We start from the raw sequence: 16,628 nt of genomic DNA on the forward strand, positions 1-16,628 counted from the left end.
ATGTAAATGGTATTTTTTTAAATTTATTTATACACAGATGAAAATTTTTGGCAAAACATAAACAGTGTTTCTATAAACGTCTTTCAAACATAGGTTTTTCCAAGTTTTGAAATTGTTTGGAGGAGTAGACATATTCTTTGACTTTCATTGTTATTTAGAAAAAAAAAAACATTTGGTAATTGTTAATATTAATCAAATGTTTGGCAAATCAGAACACCTTTATATTGTTGTATAGTAGACTCCCTCTTATCTGGACACCTTTTAACCGAACATCGGTTGAACCGGACGGACTGCACTTGGCGGAAATGACATCTCTTTAACCAGACAATTTTTATCAGCACATCGGTTTAACCGGACTAGATTGGCAGGAAGTGGGCGGTACTGGAACGATTGTTCTGTGGGAAAGATTTGAGACCAGTGATCACGTTTCTAAATTCGTAATCATTATTGGCTTATACAGTATGCATTCAAATGGTCCGTTTTGACAAGTTTTTGGGGACATCGGTTTAACCGGGAAAAGCGTTATCCGGACTGGCCTCGGTCCCGAGGGGTCTGGATAAGAGGGAGTCTACCGTAGTGCACTATACTCCGTTCAAAAAATTTAGGCGGTTGTAGGGGAAGTAATTCCATCCCCTCCACCTCACCCTACCTTTTAAACAGCTGAAAATATATAAAACCAAGCAGATATATAATTAAGCTCAACCAGTCAATCAGCAGTAACGTTAAGAAAAAAGTGGTGGGGAAATCAGAAGCTACTTCCCCTCAAACCATTCAAATGTTGTAAACAAACTTTAATTCTTAATCTTTTTAATTATTTTTGTGCAAAATCATGTGTGATTTTTCTGGCCTCAACTAACTTAGTAAGAGCGTTGAATTTAAATCTTGAAGTAGACATTCCATCTGTATCAACCATATGCAGCAGTTTTTATATATTTTTTACTCAAAGCTAACATAATTTTGTGAGTCTCTTATAGAAAGATTATACAGGACTTTAGTTTACAATAATATCTAATATCTTTTCAGAGTGACATGATTATAAAATTGGTGTAAAAAAGCAAACTATAGCACACTGTCCACTTTCAGTTCCACAATTTAACAATTGACAGATTGACAATAATTGACATTCTTATTTATTCTAAACTTTTAAATGGGATGTTTACTTCTTCGTAATGTATCTATCTAGACAAAAGTAGTTATTGATGTACATATTCAGCAATTAAACTTTAAGAAGTTTAGATTTGTAATACTAAAGTTATTGTAGAAGTAGTGGAATTTGAACTCAAATAGGTGTTTCCTCTTTACATTCAATGTAATATTTATTCAGCTGTAAAAGAGAGGCCTTATGTGTGGCCCTATGTGTAACTGTGATAGTTGTTTCCACTTTGTTTGGAAATGAAGGAGAGTTTATTTTAATACAAGTGTTAAAATTGGTATTTTGTAAACTGCATGTATTATTTACCAATTGTTCTTGCTAACTTTAATAACATTAAAATACATAGTACAGTTTGTTTTGCGAGTGAAAAACCCAACAAAAAGATGCGCAGTAGTAAAAGATGCTAGTGCGCATGAGCGGGCAAACAGCGGAACAGCTGGCAGGCTACGTTAAATTTATTTCTTAATGATGTAAGCTGTGCAATAAGCAATTGAGTAGTCAGTACAATCATTTTAACTATATTGAAACGATATCTATACTCCTGGTGAGGCGATTGGACAAAGTGCTCTATGCTCAGGTGACTCAATGTTCCTAAACATGCGTAAGCTGGTTATTCACTCGTGGTACAAACTGTAATAGATATATTTTATATAACGCTACTGTTTTTATCATTTGTATTTTGACCCGGTATACAGAATGGAAATGATTAATCAATTTAGATTTTGTTTATTATTTGCATTTCAGTCAAAACTAATGTTAAAATGCCTTGAAGTAGAGTGTTTCTATAGCTATCTAATACAAGGCCACGGCAAGACAAAGTGGTAAAAATGGTGTCCCCGACAATCGAAACAGCTGTTGCTATAATTTATAATGAAGCGACTGCACAATCTTTATGTTTACAAGTTTGAAACAAAATATATTTCTTCTGTTATTGCCTAGGCAATAGACGCCAGTGTGACGTTGCCACAAACCAACGCTGCGGGAGACTATAGCGTATCTATTGCTCTCTTTTTTTAGAATTTGAGAGATTTAAAGACATAATATATACTATATGTGTTAACTTATGTTTTGTAAATAAGTTATGCAAATTGTGAAACTTGTGATTGAATATACAGTTACCTAGAATAACTTTATTCAGTGCCATGCAATTAATTTGTCAAAACCTAAATTGTGTTTTAAAGAGAATTAGGTTTTAATTTAAAATTACTTGAACCATTTGTCTTGGGTGGTAAACAGTTGGTTCATACTTAGAATTTATACGGTACCTTATCAGCTGATTATTCCCCTATGTTTTATTTACCGGTACTAACCAATACACTCCTATCATTGACTTTGTATACTTCAATAGACACCCCATTATAATGAACCAAGTATAGTTGTTAATTTCTAAAAAAAAATACAAATTGTCAAATGATACTCTCTAAATGTGCTATTGAAATTCTATTTTAGTGTCTTATCCTATAATAGTTGATAAGAACATTAAAAATCTTGATTTGAAATTTTAATACTTAAAAGGTTAGCCTTTAGAACTATCAAAGTATTTAAATGCATTTCAGTGGTTCAATTAAACTATGATCTTTTATTGTTGAGTCATTTATAAAACTTTCAAAAACCGTAATAAGGAAATAAAATGTCTACTTTGGATATTTGACCCATTCTCTGGCCAATGAGAATGCAAAAACCAATCAAAATTTAGCATTTCCAATTTTAATCTTATTTTAAACTAAACAATTAACCTATTTTTAACTTATACCAGATCTACAAACAATGTATATGTATCTTTCTTCATTGTTATCCTAGGTACTTTGGTAAAATTTTAGCTTTAGAAAAATTGCCAGGGTGTCTGTCATGTACTGTAATATACAGATAGCTGTGGATGAATGAAGTAATTTTCAATTAAGTATTCTAATTGTGTCGTCGAAGACGAGTGAGCTTATGTGATGTAGTCTTAGAATTGATCAGTCTTGTTATGAAAGAGATCATTTGTAAATTATTTTAAAATTAAAGGTGCTGTTTATTATTAATTGTTTTCATTTTTTTAATGATACATAATTTAATTGTAGTGTACACAGAATAAACTTTGAACCTCAGCAATAGTTCAGTCAGTTTTAATTCCAGCTGGGGACAGTATAGAGGTACTGTTTCTTAGCCCTTAGCTGGAAATACTAGGTACGTTTTTTAAGTAAGGGCCGTTTTTAAATTTCTTCGTTCCAGCACTGCGATTGGCATTTTTGACATTTGCGCTGTGTATGTGCATCTATTGGTAAGACATAGCCGGAAATTCAAGCTTTAAGTTTAAGCTCTTAAAAATCTAATTACAGCGCGCACTTCACAGTCGGCGGCAGTCTCAATTGGCGGCAACATTTTGAATGCTTGAAACCGGATGTAAACACGGCCGATTTTTCTCGAATTTCCGGCTATGTCTTACCAATAGATGCACATACACAGCGCAAATGTCAAAAATGCCAATCGCAGTGCTGGAACGAAGAAATTTAAAAACGGCCCTTACTTAAAAAACGTACCTAGTACTATCATAGACCAACCAACATATTGGTTTTGAGGATAGTTTTATACGTTTCTTTCCTCACTTAGTCCAATGCTGGAATGGTTCCCTCAAGTGCCGAACCCCGCCAGATGATGGAAGACATGAATTGGTCCTAAATCTACTTGGTTTATAATACCCCAAGTAATCATTTATCATTTAGATAACCAGATATATTAATCAAAAATCTAAAAACAAAAAAAAAATATATTCAAAACTATAAATTGTTTTTAGCGTACATTTTATAAATTTTTGGAGTGAAATAACAGGAATGTGAAAGATTTTTTACTGTACAATCTGACATCTGCATTTTGTCTGGTTCTAAAATAAATTACATATTTTGTAAATAATCTAGTAATCTCAACATCCGGTAAGCAAACAACATAACCTAAAAAACAAACATAGCCTAAATGACACTTAATATGCAACTAAAAAGTTAATCTGTGTGTTATGATAAGTTAAAAATTATGGTGGTTGGAAAAATATTGTGTGTATTACGAGCACAGTCATTTCCACTCTCGAAATGTATGGCCATCTACAAATTCTACAGTTCTTGAGTGGCACTGACGTACTTTAGGCTCTTAATAGCATTTAGGTAATTCCTATTGGAATCATAACATCTTCTAAACATACTATATGAGTTCTGGAACAATTTAGATGTAAAGAAGAGATAAAACAATAAAATATTTTTTCTTTTCTAATACTGCTTTCTAGGGGCTGGTACCATTCTAAAAATATCGGGGTTATATTCCACTATATCCCTGAACAGGTAGTAGTGTGTAAGTATACTCATGAGTATATTCACAAGCGTACACTTCACAGCGTAAATATATGGTTTCATAATTTTAAATTTTTTTTAGATACATATATCAATAAATACTTCGTCACTTACTTTAATTGACTTAACATTTTGTATTGTAATTTGTACCAGTTTGTATGTTTTCTGTATTCCCCTTCTTATTCTCGTGATTTATCTGGTGGAAGGTGAGTTACCTCTGAAGCAGTTTTCATCAAATCATCAGTAATGTTAGACATACTTGAAACAATATCAAACATGCAATATGCTAAAACCACAGCAAAACAAAATAATGCTTGTTTCTGTATAGATTTATATTGAGCAACAATAAAAACAGCTGATTTATTCATTAAAACAAACCTAACAAAACACTAGCGCATAGTGGATAAATGCAGAACTAATTGAGGAAAATCAGAATCAGCTTATTGTTTTCCCTAGCTCTAAATTATTACATCTTGGAAAACATCTACTTTCTTTCATATCAGCTGTTATCGAAAATAGTTACTTTCGGCTTTCGGTAAGGAGAGATGAAAAGAAATTTTTCTAAGAACATCTACCCACTGCAATTTTGTTATCTAATTTTAGTATATGTTGGTCCTAACTAAGATTATTGTAAACTTCAACTAAAGTAGTAGTAGTTATTTTGGATACTGTAGTAGACATCCCATCTATATGGACCAGGGGTCACAGATTCTTTATAAAAAAGAACATTGTTTATGACCTACTTACAGATTGCAGTAATATCTAAAGTCCTATTTTCTACCTTATTTTTTGCTTCTGAGATATAGTTGAAGTGACATAAAAGATACCATAGTGTGAAATGTATCATAAAAAAATAATAAAAATAAATCATAAAAAAAACAAATATTAATAAGGCCTAACTTATTAAAAACAACTCTTCGGCATAGGAAACATGGAGATATCAGTTAGTATATAGTTCAACTTTGAAAAATACCAAATTTATAAAAACTAAAAAATCAGCCTGTCAAGTACCAAAATTTTCAGTCTTGTGTTATTTTTAGAATGATTTTGGAGTGACTTATTTTGGCTATGTTTACAGTAGTAAAACATGTCTCAAACGGCTTACACTGATAAAACTTCTCATCATTAATTTGCTATGTCAAAAAAATTATAAAACAATTAAAGCAATATTTCCATGTAAAGAATTATTAAGAATTAAATAATAACGCCTTCGCAAGGAAAACGCAACATCAACACGCTCCTGTATTGCGGGTACTGCATTAACTTTCTGTAGGCGTTTTTTTTCTCGTTTCAGTAAAATCTCGACCAAAATAGAATCTCGTCTCGTGGAACGAGATTAGAAAATTTCGTGAAAATGATGATTTGATTTGGTTAAAAAGACTGAGTATTTTACAGAAGTAATTTACATCAGTGGGTGGCTCACTTCATATACGTCCATTTTGACTTGAAAACTGGCGACAACTTCAACATGGAAATGGAATGTGTTTATTAAAATTCAAAGGTATGACCTAAATTATGCTATCAATAAAATTATCATCAAATCCAATGACTCACCATCAATAACTTTTAATTATTTAAAGCACCTATTTCAACTCGGTTTCGTATTTACCTTCCAATTCAGACCAAAGCAAAAGTCGTTCTAACAACGGGTTGTAAGTAGAAATAGAAGTTGTCTTATTTTGTGAAGAAACTCAGAACAAACACAAGAGTGTAAGAAGTTGTCTGAACAAACGGACAAGTTCAACAATAGCTACAAACAAGACGATGTAAGTGGGAAGTTGGTGCTCAGCGTTCAGAGCCCGAAACGTGAAATGCCAGTTTACCTACAACACTTTCTACATGATCTGCTGTGGTTATGAGAAAAATGATACAGTGAATTGATCAAATACTCTGCCAGTAATAGTATTACGTTACTAGTTCTGAAAATAGGTGTTTACCGGGGCGAGACGAAGTCGAGCACGGGATAACCATACGAGTCCGGTAAACACTTTGGACGAGTGACGTACGATAGTTTTCACCACACTATGCTGTTTTTGGCTGTATTACATACGTTAATTGGTGGCTAAAAGTTACGTTTTGCTGGCCATGCCAGCTGTCATCGTAATTTGGGGACCGAGCAGGTTTTTACAGGCCGGGGCCGCAAAATCAGCTGTCCGCTTACTTACTTAAAACATGAATGCATTTTAAATACACAATCAAAATCCATAGCATTGCAATAGAATTGTGTTATTGTCACCGTTGCCTAGCAACAATTTATTTTTAATTTGGCTGATACCTCAAATTATTTTTTCACATAACCTTAAAGTTGTGACTATCAGTGTGCATTATTATAGTGGTGAATAGTGGTAATAGGGTATAGTGTGGTGAAAAATAGCGTTCGTACCACGGACCGAAATGGTTTTGCAGCTCTCGATCGATTTAAGTTCTCGACTTCGTCTCGAACTTAAAAACTATCTCGAGCCGGCAAAACCTCATTTTCGGCCCTAGGTACGAAATATACTATTTCGCCATACTAATAGATCTGTATAAATCCTTATACAGGGTGTATATTAAGTCCCGCACGGGCTTAATATTTTCTAAACGACAACAGATTTATCAATAAGATTTGGTACATCAACACCACACCTAAAAATCTACTTTTTTGAAGGAACTGTCAATTTTCTGTCATATCATGGGGACGTCCCGCAAGGAGTCAGAAGGAAATCTTAAATAGAAGCATAGGTTGGCATGCACATCAAATTAAAGGTCTTTACTAGCAGAACATAATGCCACAAATATGAACTCAAACGGACAACCGAGCCAATAATGACAGTTGTTTAAAGATAATTTGCATTGATATTATACGCTTACTCCTCATGGGGGTAGCATATTGACCTATGCTCCATTTTAAGATTTCCTTCTGACTCCTTGCGGGACGTCTCCATGATATGACAGAAATTTCATAGTTCCTTGAAAAAGTAGATTTTTAGGTGTGGTGTTGATGTACCAAATCTTATTGATTTAGTTTATAAAATATTAAGCCCGTGCGGGACTATACCACCAACTTTAGGACTAACAATCACTAGTCGTTTATGATTATGTTTATAACCACTCATTGTCAAATACAGTATAATCAACTGGTTAGTGTCTGGTAAAAACTCATTGCAGTACAGTAGTACGTAATGAAACCCCATTTGATTAAGCTGGCGGCAAACAGCTGTTTTCTGGACTACATCCTTGCGTGGGAAGTTCGACAAAATAGTGTAGTGTGAAGTAAAAATATTTACTGAAGCATGACTAAGTTTAGCTAACTAGGTAAACTTAGGCACACACATATATTTGTATAGGTAACACTTATATTTGCTGCTACAGGGAAGTAAAAATGTGTTTTAACGAATTTCCCATGTAGGGAATAAGGTATTACGGTAGGTCTCATGGTAAGACCTGGACCCGGGACCGATATAATTTTTCATTTTTAGGTCCCCAGAGACCGTATAAAATATAAAATATATATTAATATAAAAAAGTGACCGTTAGCGTGATAACTAGAGTAAAAATGATCTGATTTTGATGAAAATGTTTTTAAACGGGTAAAACTACATTTATTCGAACAAGTTCACGAACCAACTTGACCGGACCATGGAAACGGGGGTTTATGGGGGATTTTATGGGATAAAAATAGGGTTTCCCCGTTTTGGACCCAAAAGCATAGAATTTTTCAATTTCTTTCTAAATTATTTTGTAGAGTAAAAAAAATATATTTTTGTATATTGAAGCCTTATTGTATAAAAGAAATGTGAATTTAAAATGTCCATTTTATTCTCATTGAGAATAACTGTTGTAGTTTGCTTTATATGGAAATATTCCATATATCCATATTCAAAATCCACTAAGAAGTCATTTTGGAAAACTTTCTGATCTTGACCCAATAACAACAGCTCAGCCAGCATTGACATCTAATTTGATCTTTGAAGTAAAATATTTTCCTATACTTAATTTTAAAATAAAGTTTCGCCTTAATTAGTTTAAGTGGTGGTTTAGTGTTTTGACCTTAGAATCTGGCAGCCCATTAGGTCGTTTAGTGGGTACACAAATGTTTTGTATTTGATAGTTGAGATTAGTTGAAATCTGCTGTTTAAGCAATTAAATAAATAATGTCTGGCAAATGTTAAAATTTTAATTTTTTTTTAAGAATAGTTTTAAAATTAGATTGAATGAAATGGACCACAGAAGAACGTAGGTAGTTTCATATTAGTAAAGATAATTAAGTAAGATATACGAAAATAAAGGTATTTTATTTTGAACCAAAGATATAGTTGAGAGCTGGCTATAACTCTCAAAATTTAATATTTGAGTTCAAAACAAAAAATATAAAAAATTACAAAAAGAGGGTATCACACAAAAAGTTGATGTTTTGATAAGGAAATTTCATTGTAGAAAAACCCTACTGCAATATTAATCAGAAAGAATAGTTATAAAGTAGTTGGATGTGAGTGTGGTGTTTTTTAAAGTTTACTTTTTGCTTTAGCATTCCGAAATTGTATGTTTAACCTATTAATACAACAACTAGACATTCCATCCCCATGTTAAAGTTGTAGCCAGGTTTTTAATCAAATTTGTCTTAGTTGATGTGAGCCACCTACAGATTGCGCTGATCTAAATTACTGATTTCTGCCGATTACACGATGGTTTTTACCAAGTCAAACTAATGGAATGACTTATTATGAGCTATATCAACTGTTGTGGCCCAGCAACTATGTCAGTAACAAAAAATAAGGTACAAAATAGAGTTTTAGATACTAGCGCAATCTCTGACTGGCTCACAACTACGTTCTTTTTAGTAAAAAATTGGCGACAGCTGATCCATATAGATGGGATGTCTTCTAGTCAATGGTTTAACGCAACAAAAAAAAATCGTGTTAACCATCAGACCACATGAAAGTCAAAGTATATATCAAACATCATATGTTTTGTGTTCGATTTTCCTAAATAGTTTTACTTGTTTGATGTATATTTTTCATTGTACCTCAATAATGGCATACGAGAGCCGTTTTTTCACTTCTACAATTGTTTAGTGGGAATGAAAACCGTTTCTTAGCAGGCTAAGAAGCAAATGCAGATTGTGTTTCGTAAAGGTAATTGTGCTATCGATGAAAACATATAAATATTTGCTCTTTGTTGTTCTAGCAAATTTTGCTTTTTGGTATTCCCAAGCTAAATTTGACAACAAATCCTTGTAACAAATCACTTAAAACGATTTGTAGTATTTGGGTAAGTGATCAACAACTTTTACTAGTCTTTCCCCATTTTCTGAAATAAATACCTTTAGTAAAGTTCTTGAAATCTGCTGCATAAAGAGCTAGTATTACAAAGATTATGTTTCCTTTACAATCAACACAACACCCATCAGAATAGGTAAATTTATTCAAAACTCTCCTTGATTTGGCTCAATAAGCTGAGTGGCAGTGGAAAGATTTAGATGAACATAAAAAAAATACAGTAGCCTAACTTTACCTGACATACAGTATTACAAAAGATTTAACAAAGTTACTCGGTGATCAATTGATGGTTTGATAATAAATCATGGTGGAAAGAAAATACATAGGTGTACTATTCCCGTCATATGCTGACGTCACTCAGATTGCAAACACAATTTTGCCATTAAGAAAAATTATAAAAAAACAATAACAATCAAATCAAAACAAATATACGTATATGGCAATACAATCAGCTGATTTTTTTTTTTTTGCTTTGCAATCTGGGTGACGTCAGCATATGACGGGAATAGCGCACCTATGTATTTTTCTTCCACCATGGTAATTAATGATACTACAATAATACGTAGCCTACATTTAATGTTTATAATTAGAGAATATAATCAAAATTTACAAGAACTCAAACTTTTCTCGCCATACGAGTAAAATAACCTCAGAACCAAAACTTTCATTCATCTAGATAAACACCTGATTCATCACAACATCCAGATAATCATACAAGAGAAACGGATCGTGGGATTGTTTACCCTTCAGGATCACACAGTTGTACAACAAACGAAATCAGCTGTTTATCAGTGAGTCACCTGTTACAGCTGACTAACAGCACAAGGCCAGAGAGGGTTGTTTGTGACTAGAGGGTATAAAACGTCAGTCAGACCTTCTAGCACCACAATACACAGCATGGACTCTAACAAGGTAGGTCAATTTAGGTCAATTAAATTGTTTTAAAGATTTTAAATTAACTCAAAAGTAGAAGTACAAGCCTTTTAAAAGAATATTAATTACTATCATTACATAAATACCGTAATTATTATTTTAATAAAATTATTTATAAAACAAATAATTGTTAAAATAATAATTTTGTTTATCAACGATTATAATTAATTTTTTATTTTAATATCAAGTGTTTCAATAATTGGATAAATCAATGAAATTAATTGGACGAGTCAACAATTCTGATTCCAGAAACATTAGTCCTAAATATGAGTGGTCTTGAGATGTTTCATTTAATATGATAATGTTGAACATAACGTTGAATTAATTTGATAAAAAAATATTTTACCACTTGTATTTTTTGTAGGTATTATATTTTTATGGTAAGTGTATACTGCTATTGATTTTCGATATTCAAAGTAAAGTTCCCTACTTCCTCAAAACTGGAGCTTTTTTTGATTGAGATAATGTTGGATTAAGTAAATCTTCCTCTATTATTTATGGTCCACTGAATCTTGTTATGGGAAAAGTAGTAAATTATAAGTTTTGATCGTAGCAATTAATTATTAAAGCTTAAAAGAAAAGAAGATAACAAGTCTCTGGAGAATGTTTAACTTATGATGCTTCTCAACGTATTCATTGGGTTTAATTTTTGGTTATAAAACAATAGTATTTTCCAATCAAGCTCGAAAAAATAACACCACCTCTTCTTTATAATAGTATAGATAGATAGATAGATATTGGACACCTACTCAAATACTTTTAACACTTTTCTTTATAACTCATATAAACAAACTTAACTTCAACTTTACTCCTTTAAACTCTTAAGTTTTCGCACTATGTATATTTTATTTAAAATTTGGACTTTGCTAATTTAACTAAACTCTCATAATTTTGAGCTTGTTTTCCTAATTTGGCCAAATACTCTAGTCTGGTCAGCACAGCTTAATGCAACGACATATCTTACAAACATAGCCTTTGTGTTTTTTATTTAAAAGATTAGTTTTCGAGTATTATTTATTGCAGTAACTATACAATTTTAATGTACACTCATCTACAAGAGTGCTGTTAACGAGAGAGAAAAGTTTACTATGTCAAATGTCAAGGTATAGTATGAAAACTTTCCAGAACTCCTGGGAATCTTCAAAGTGATTTTAATAATTACAGAACCCATCAGGGCCATAGAAATATAAGAATATATAATCGAAAACAATGTTGTTTTTTATTGGAAAATCGTAATTAAATACTTGAAAGAACTTGATTGTATAATTGTAGTAAATGTTTGTAAATGTTCAATGGGAACACTAGTGATTATTTTGAACATGTTTTACTTGACTTTGCTCTTTAAATATTGGAATTTTTCAAAGCTTGGTCCAACGGTTATTACTCAATGAAGAATCCTGTAGTGAGATAGATTGGCAGGTGACGGTGAACATCCTTTCTGCACTTCAGTCCTTTGTATTTAGGAGTCAATGTCTGTTGACCTTCATGTTTGACTTTGCTTAGAGCGGTTTGACTTTCTCTCTTCAGTTAATACTTAAGTTACCGGTAACGCAGCATTGTCTAGAAAGCTTTTTAGAGTCACATGACCGATTTAATCACCGAGGTTCCAGAAACTATTGCATAGAACGATAGTGTATGCCAAGGTAGCAGTTTAAATTTGGTAGGCGTGCTGAAATTAATTTTACACAAATGCTGCAGGGAGAAAATGATGAAGTCAGACTATTACAAGAGTGGTGGGTAAAAAGTGTGTCAGGGCTAACTATAATACTATAACTGTAAATACCAAACACCACAACGAATTCAAATCGCATATACACATTCTCTCTAGCCCCCTTCTCTCGTATGGCCAAGTTATTCAACGCCATTTAAGTTGCATACTAAAAGAAGTGTTTCCTTGTAGGTGGTGCTGGTGAGTTGCCTACTGGTGGCAGGGTGTCTAGCTCAGGCGCCCTACGCACCCCCAGCGGGGGAAAGCTCCTTCGCCTCTGCCAACTCCTTCGCAGCAGCTCCAGCACCCATACAGGCCATCGAGTTCAACCCCAACCCACCTCCGTCATCACTGTTGGCTACACCTTTTGCGGCCCCAGCTGGTCCTGCGTTTGGACCTTCTGCTCCTTACGCTCCCCCACCTCCTCCTCCACCTCCTCCACCTCCTCCACCACCACCACCTCCTCCACCCCCTCCACCAGTTTACGCACCCCCTCCACCAGTTTATGCACCCCCTCCACCAGTGTATGCTCCCCCACCACCACCAATTTATGCTCCCCCACCACCACCAGTCTACGCTCCCCCTCCACCAGTATACGCTCCCCCACCACCACCAGTTTACGCTCCTGCTCCAATAGCTTATGCTCCCCCTCCACCCGTTCCAGCTTCAACCTATGGCCTACCAAGTTTTTGATATGGTAAATTATTAGATATTATTCATTAAAACATACCAATACTGTAATTGTGTTCTAAATACATATATTTTAAATTCTGTATTTGTTCGTTCTTAATGAATTGACTCTCGTAAATTATCATGGTTTCTAAGTTTTACTACATCTAAATGAAAATAAATTAAAACATACGTACCGGTACGGTAATTACATAAACTTTGATACATATATTCTCTGAAAGTACTACAATTGATTTACAATATACTACTCTAGAGTCTACGTTTACATAAATGTTACAAGAAATGCAATTAGAGGATGTACCAAAGTATTTTCGAGATAGACTTGAACTTATGCAAAATATATAAATGTGACTACTGTGTAGCCTACAATCAAACAGACAATATAATTAAATATATAGACTGACTGCAGTGCTGTGGTCAGCATAAATTCTGGCGTCCACCGCTAGGAGTGCCGTGTAGTTACGGTGCACGAGCTACGTAGCTACGTGGCACTCCTGCCGGTGTACACCAGAACTTATGCTAACCGCAGCACTGCTGTCGGTCTATATTAAACTTCCTCAAGTGATTAGAACGTTTTGCAACAGAGTAGTTTCTCAAAATTGTTTGTACTAGACATTTTCACTCAACCAGGTGAGCCTGCTGATTTATTATTTTAAATAGCCTACCTTAGACTATTGATTCAATAGTCAATGATAATACATGCAGTTTAGATTAAATCCTATTATCTTTGTAGTCAATTCTAAGGACATGAAAGACTTTCTATTATAAATCAGATTTGGTGTACCAAAATTGTTATAACATAGTTATTATAATGTTCACAAATTGTTGTATATTTTTCCTAACCTTCATGTTTTGTTTCAGGTATTGTAAATGGACATGTTGTTTCTACCTTCAGTCGTGTTGATATTATTTATATTTTTTCAATAAAGCTTTATAAAATATAAAACTTAACTGAAATGTTATGAGTATTCCTGGTAAAAAAATCACCCAAGGTTGTAAAAAACCTAACTCTTTGGAACAATTGACGTTGGATTTCTGGTAGACTTATTTGTTGTAAAATCTGAAAAAATTTCTCGACTTTTTCATGTTGGTGACGTTTGAGTGTGCTAATGTTTTTTTTTTAAATGTTTGCTCTTGTAGAGAAGATTTTACAAAAATACATACTTTACTTATTGGTTACTACACCATAGGAAAGGCAATGCATTATAAATAAATGATTTTATTTGGTAACAATTATTTTAATGAAACACAACAATATTGCAATAGTAAATATACAAATGTCCTATACATAAACAAAATAAGGTAACCATAAAATTGTCTGCTGATCTACTAGGGTGATTGATATAAGTGTGCCAGCCGTTTTATTCGAAAACTATGAAAGATATTAAAAAAAGTTAAATGGTAAGTGCCTTGGATTTTTTATTTAAAAAATGGTAGTCAAGTCAAACAAATTATTTTAGCCGCCATTTATCCAATATGGCCGCCAACTTTGATTTTTCTTAAGGAACACCCTGCATTTTATGATGTATTCTGGTAGAAAATGTAATTTTAAGACGATTTTATTCTTGTAATTTTTTTCATAAACCTAACCGTTTCAAAGATAATAATGATTAAAGTTTTGAAATTTCTGCATGAGAAAGAGTTTCGATAAAGGCCTAAGCAAACATGCCAGCTGTTTTATTCTTAAACCATTCAAAATTTCACAACTTAAACCATTATTATCTTTGAAACGGTTAGGTTTATGAAAAAAATTGCAAGAATAAAATCGTCTTAAAATTACATTTTCTACCAGAATACATCATGAAATACAAGGTGTTCCATAAGAAAAATCAAAGTTGGCGGCCATATTGGAAAAATGGCGGCTAAAATAATTTTTTTGACTTTTACTATAATTTTTTAAATAAAAAATCCAAGGCACTTACCATTTAACTTTTTTTGATATCTCTTATGGTTTTCGAATAAAACGGCTGGCACACTTATATCAATCACCCTGTATAAGGTTCACAAGGGACCATATCTAATCTAAGTTGTAACCTTCACTCAAGGTACCAGCTTTGCTTCTTCCCATTCTCTCAGACGAAAGCAGTTGGGCATCTAATGTACAGTAACACTGATGGTATTGCCAATACTTTACCTGCTATCGCCAGTTTATACCCTATTTATCGCTGCTGTTGTCCAGTTCGTTTGTTGTATCGCCTTAGTGGTCAAGGTTTGTGATTATTTTGTTTAGGAGACTTAATGCTTTAACATTAATTTTTTTATGTCGTTAATATCATAGACACAGATTGACATTTATTAGACATCTGACTAGAAGCGTAATACAAATTTCTTCTAACTAGTTAAAATTTATGTTTCGAGTTAATGATATTTTAATTACATCGTTTTTAGTTACAAATTATGAGTTTAAAATAACTATCTGCATCTGTGAAGACCTCTCTGGGAACAACATTAACTATAATAATTTATAAAAACTGTAATTAAAAATGTTTTTCCATAAGAATGTTTATTTCATTATTCGAATGGTTGATATTACTTTATCTTCATAAAAAAAGTAAAACTTGTAAGTCAAAATGGTTGTTAAAACCTTAAGTAAGTTTATACGTTTTTAGTGACACTGTAGTCCTTAAATAGGTTCAATAACGACGATTTCATTGAGTTTCGATAAATATTTACTTGTTATAATTTTGCTGAAAATCTAAAATGCAAATATTATTTTGAAAACTCTAAAAAGTCATTATTCCTTTTTCATTACTCTACACACGAAAGTACACTTTCTAAACGTAAAATGAGATAAGAAAATAGGTAATTCCCGCTACTGCACGGAAAAGTTACATAACGTTAACTTTCCGTGCGTATGTACTGCACGGAAAGTAACCGCTATGGGATTTTGCGGTGCAGTCAGATCAGCTGATTGTATTGTTGTTGAAAACACATTCCTCGCTTATATATTGACATTGTCAGTTAGGTTATGTTTGTTGAGATAGATTCTTTGAACTATGTGTACTAATATGGATAATATTCCTGAAACTTTGATGAACAGAGCGGTAAGTGTAACAAACGAATTATTGCCTGATGTGTCGCGTTTAAGATACGAAAATGAATACGATAAGCTTTGTACTTGGTGTCAAAAAGAAAACATTAAACCTAGCCAGGTTAATGATGACATACTTCTAGTCTATATGTCAGAACTGTCGAAAACTATGAAACCTAGCACCTTGTGGAGCAAGTATTCAATGGTTAAAAATGTCTTAAAAGTAAAAGAAAATCTTGGAAATTTAAAATTTCCAAAAACAGTTGCATTTTTAAAGAAAAAGTCTGTTGGTTTCAAACCTAAAAAAGCGAATGTTTTTACATCTGATCAAATTTCTCAGTTCATGATCAACGCTCCCGACAAAGAATGGTTGTTAAGTAAAGTAATTTTGACGTTTGGCATTTTTGGAGCCCTTAGGCGAGATGATCTATTACGCCTTAGCATAAATGACGTAAAAGATTATGGCAGTTTCATTAAGGTTACATTGAGAGATGGTAAAACACATGCTAGCAGAAGTTTCATCATTACAGACGAT

At 33.0% G+C, this 16,628-nt stretch overlaps 1 protein-coding gene across 1 annotated transcript; it reads left to right on the top strand.

The window, feature by feature from the left end:
- Positions 1-10,628: 10,628 nt before the first annotated feature.
- LOC128989467 (uncharacterized) lies at positions 10,629-13,065 on the top strand. The gene is made up of 2 exons (XM_054411361.1): positions 10,629-10,643; positions 12,565-13,065. Exons 1-2 carry the CDS (start codon positions 10,629-10,631, stop codon positions 13,063-13,065), a joined length of 516 nt encoding a protein of 171 aa, XP_054267336.1.
- The last annotated feature ends 3,563 nt before the right edge of the window (positions 13,066-16,628 follow it).

This window comes from Macrosteles quadrilineatus, unplaced genomic scaffold, assembly GCF_028750875.1.
Source record: "Macrosteles quadrilineatus isolate MER2022 unplaced genomic scaffold, UCM_ALF_1.0 Scaffold_3__2_contigs__length_128488019, whole genome shotgun sequence".
Classification (NCBI taxonomy): domain Eukaryota; kingdom Metazoa; phylum Arthropoda; class Insecta; order Hemiptera; family Cicadellidae; genus Macrosteles; species Macrosteles quadrilineatus.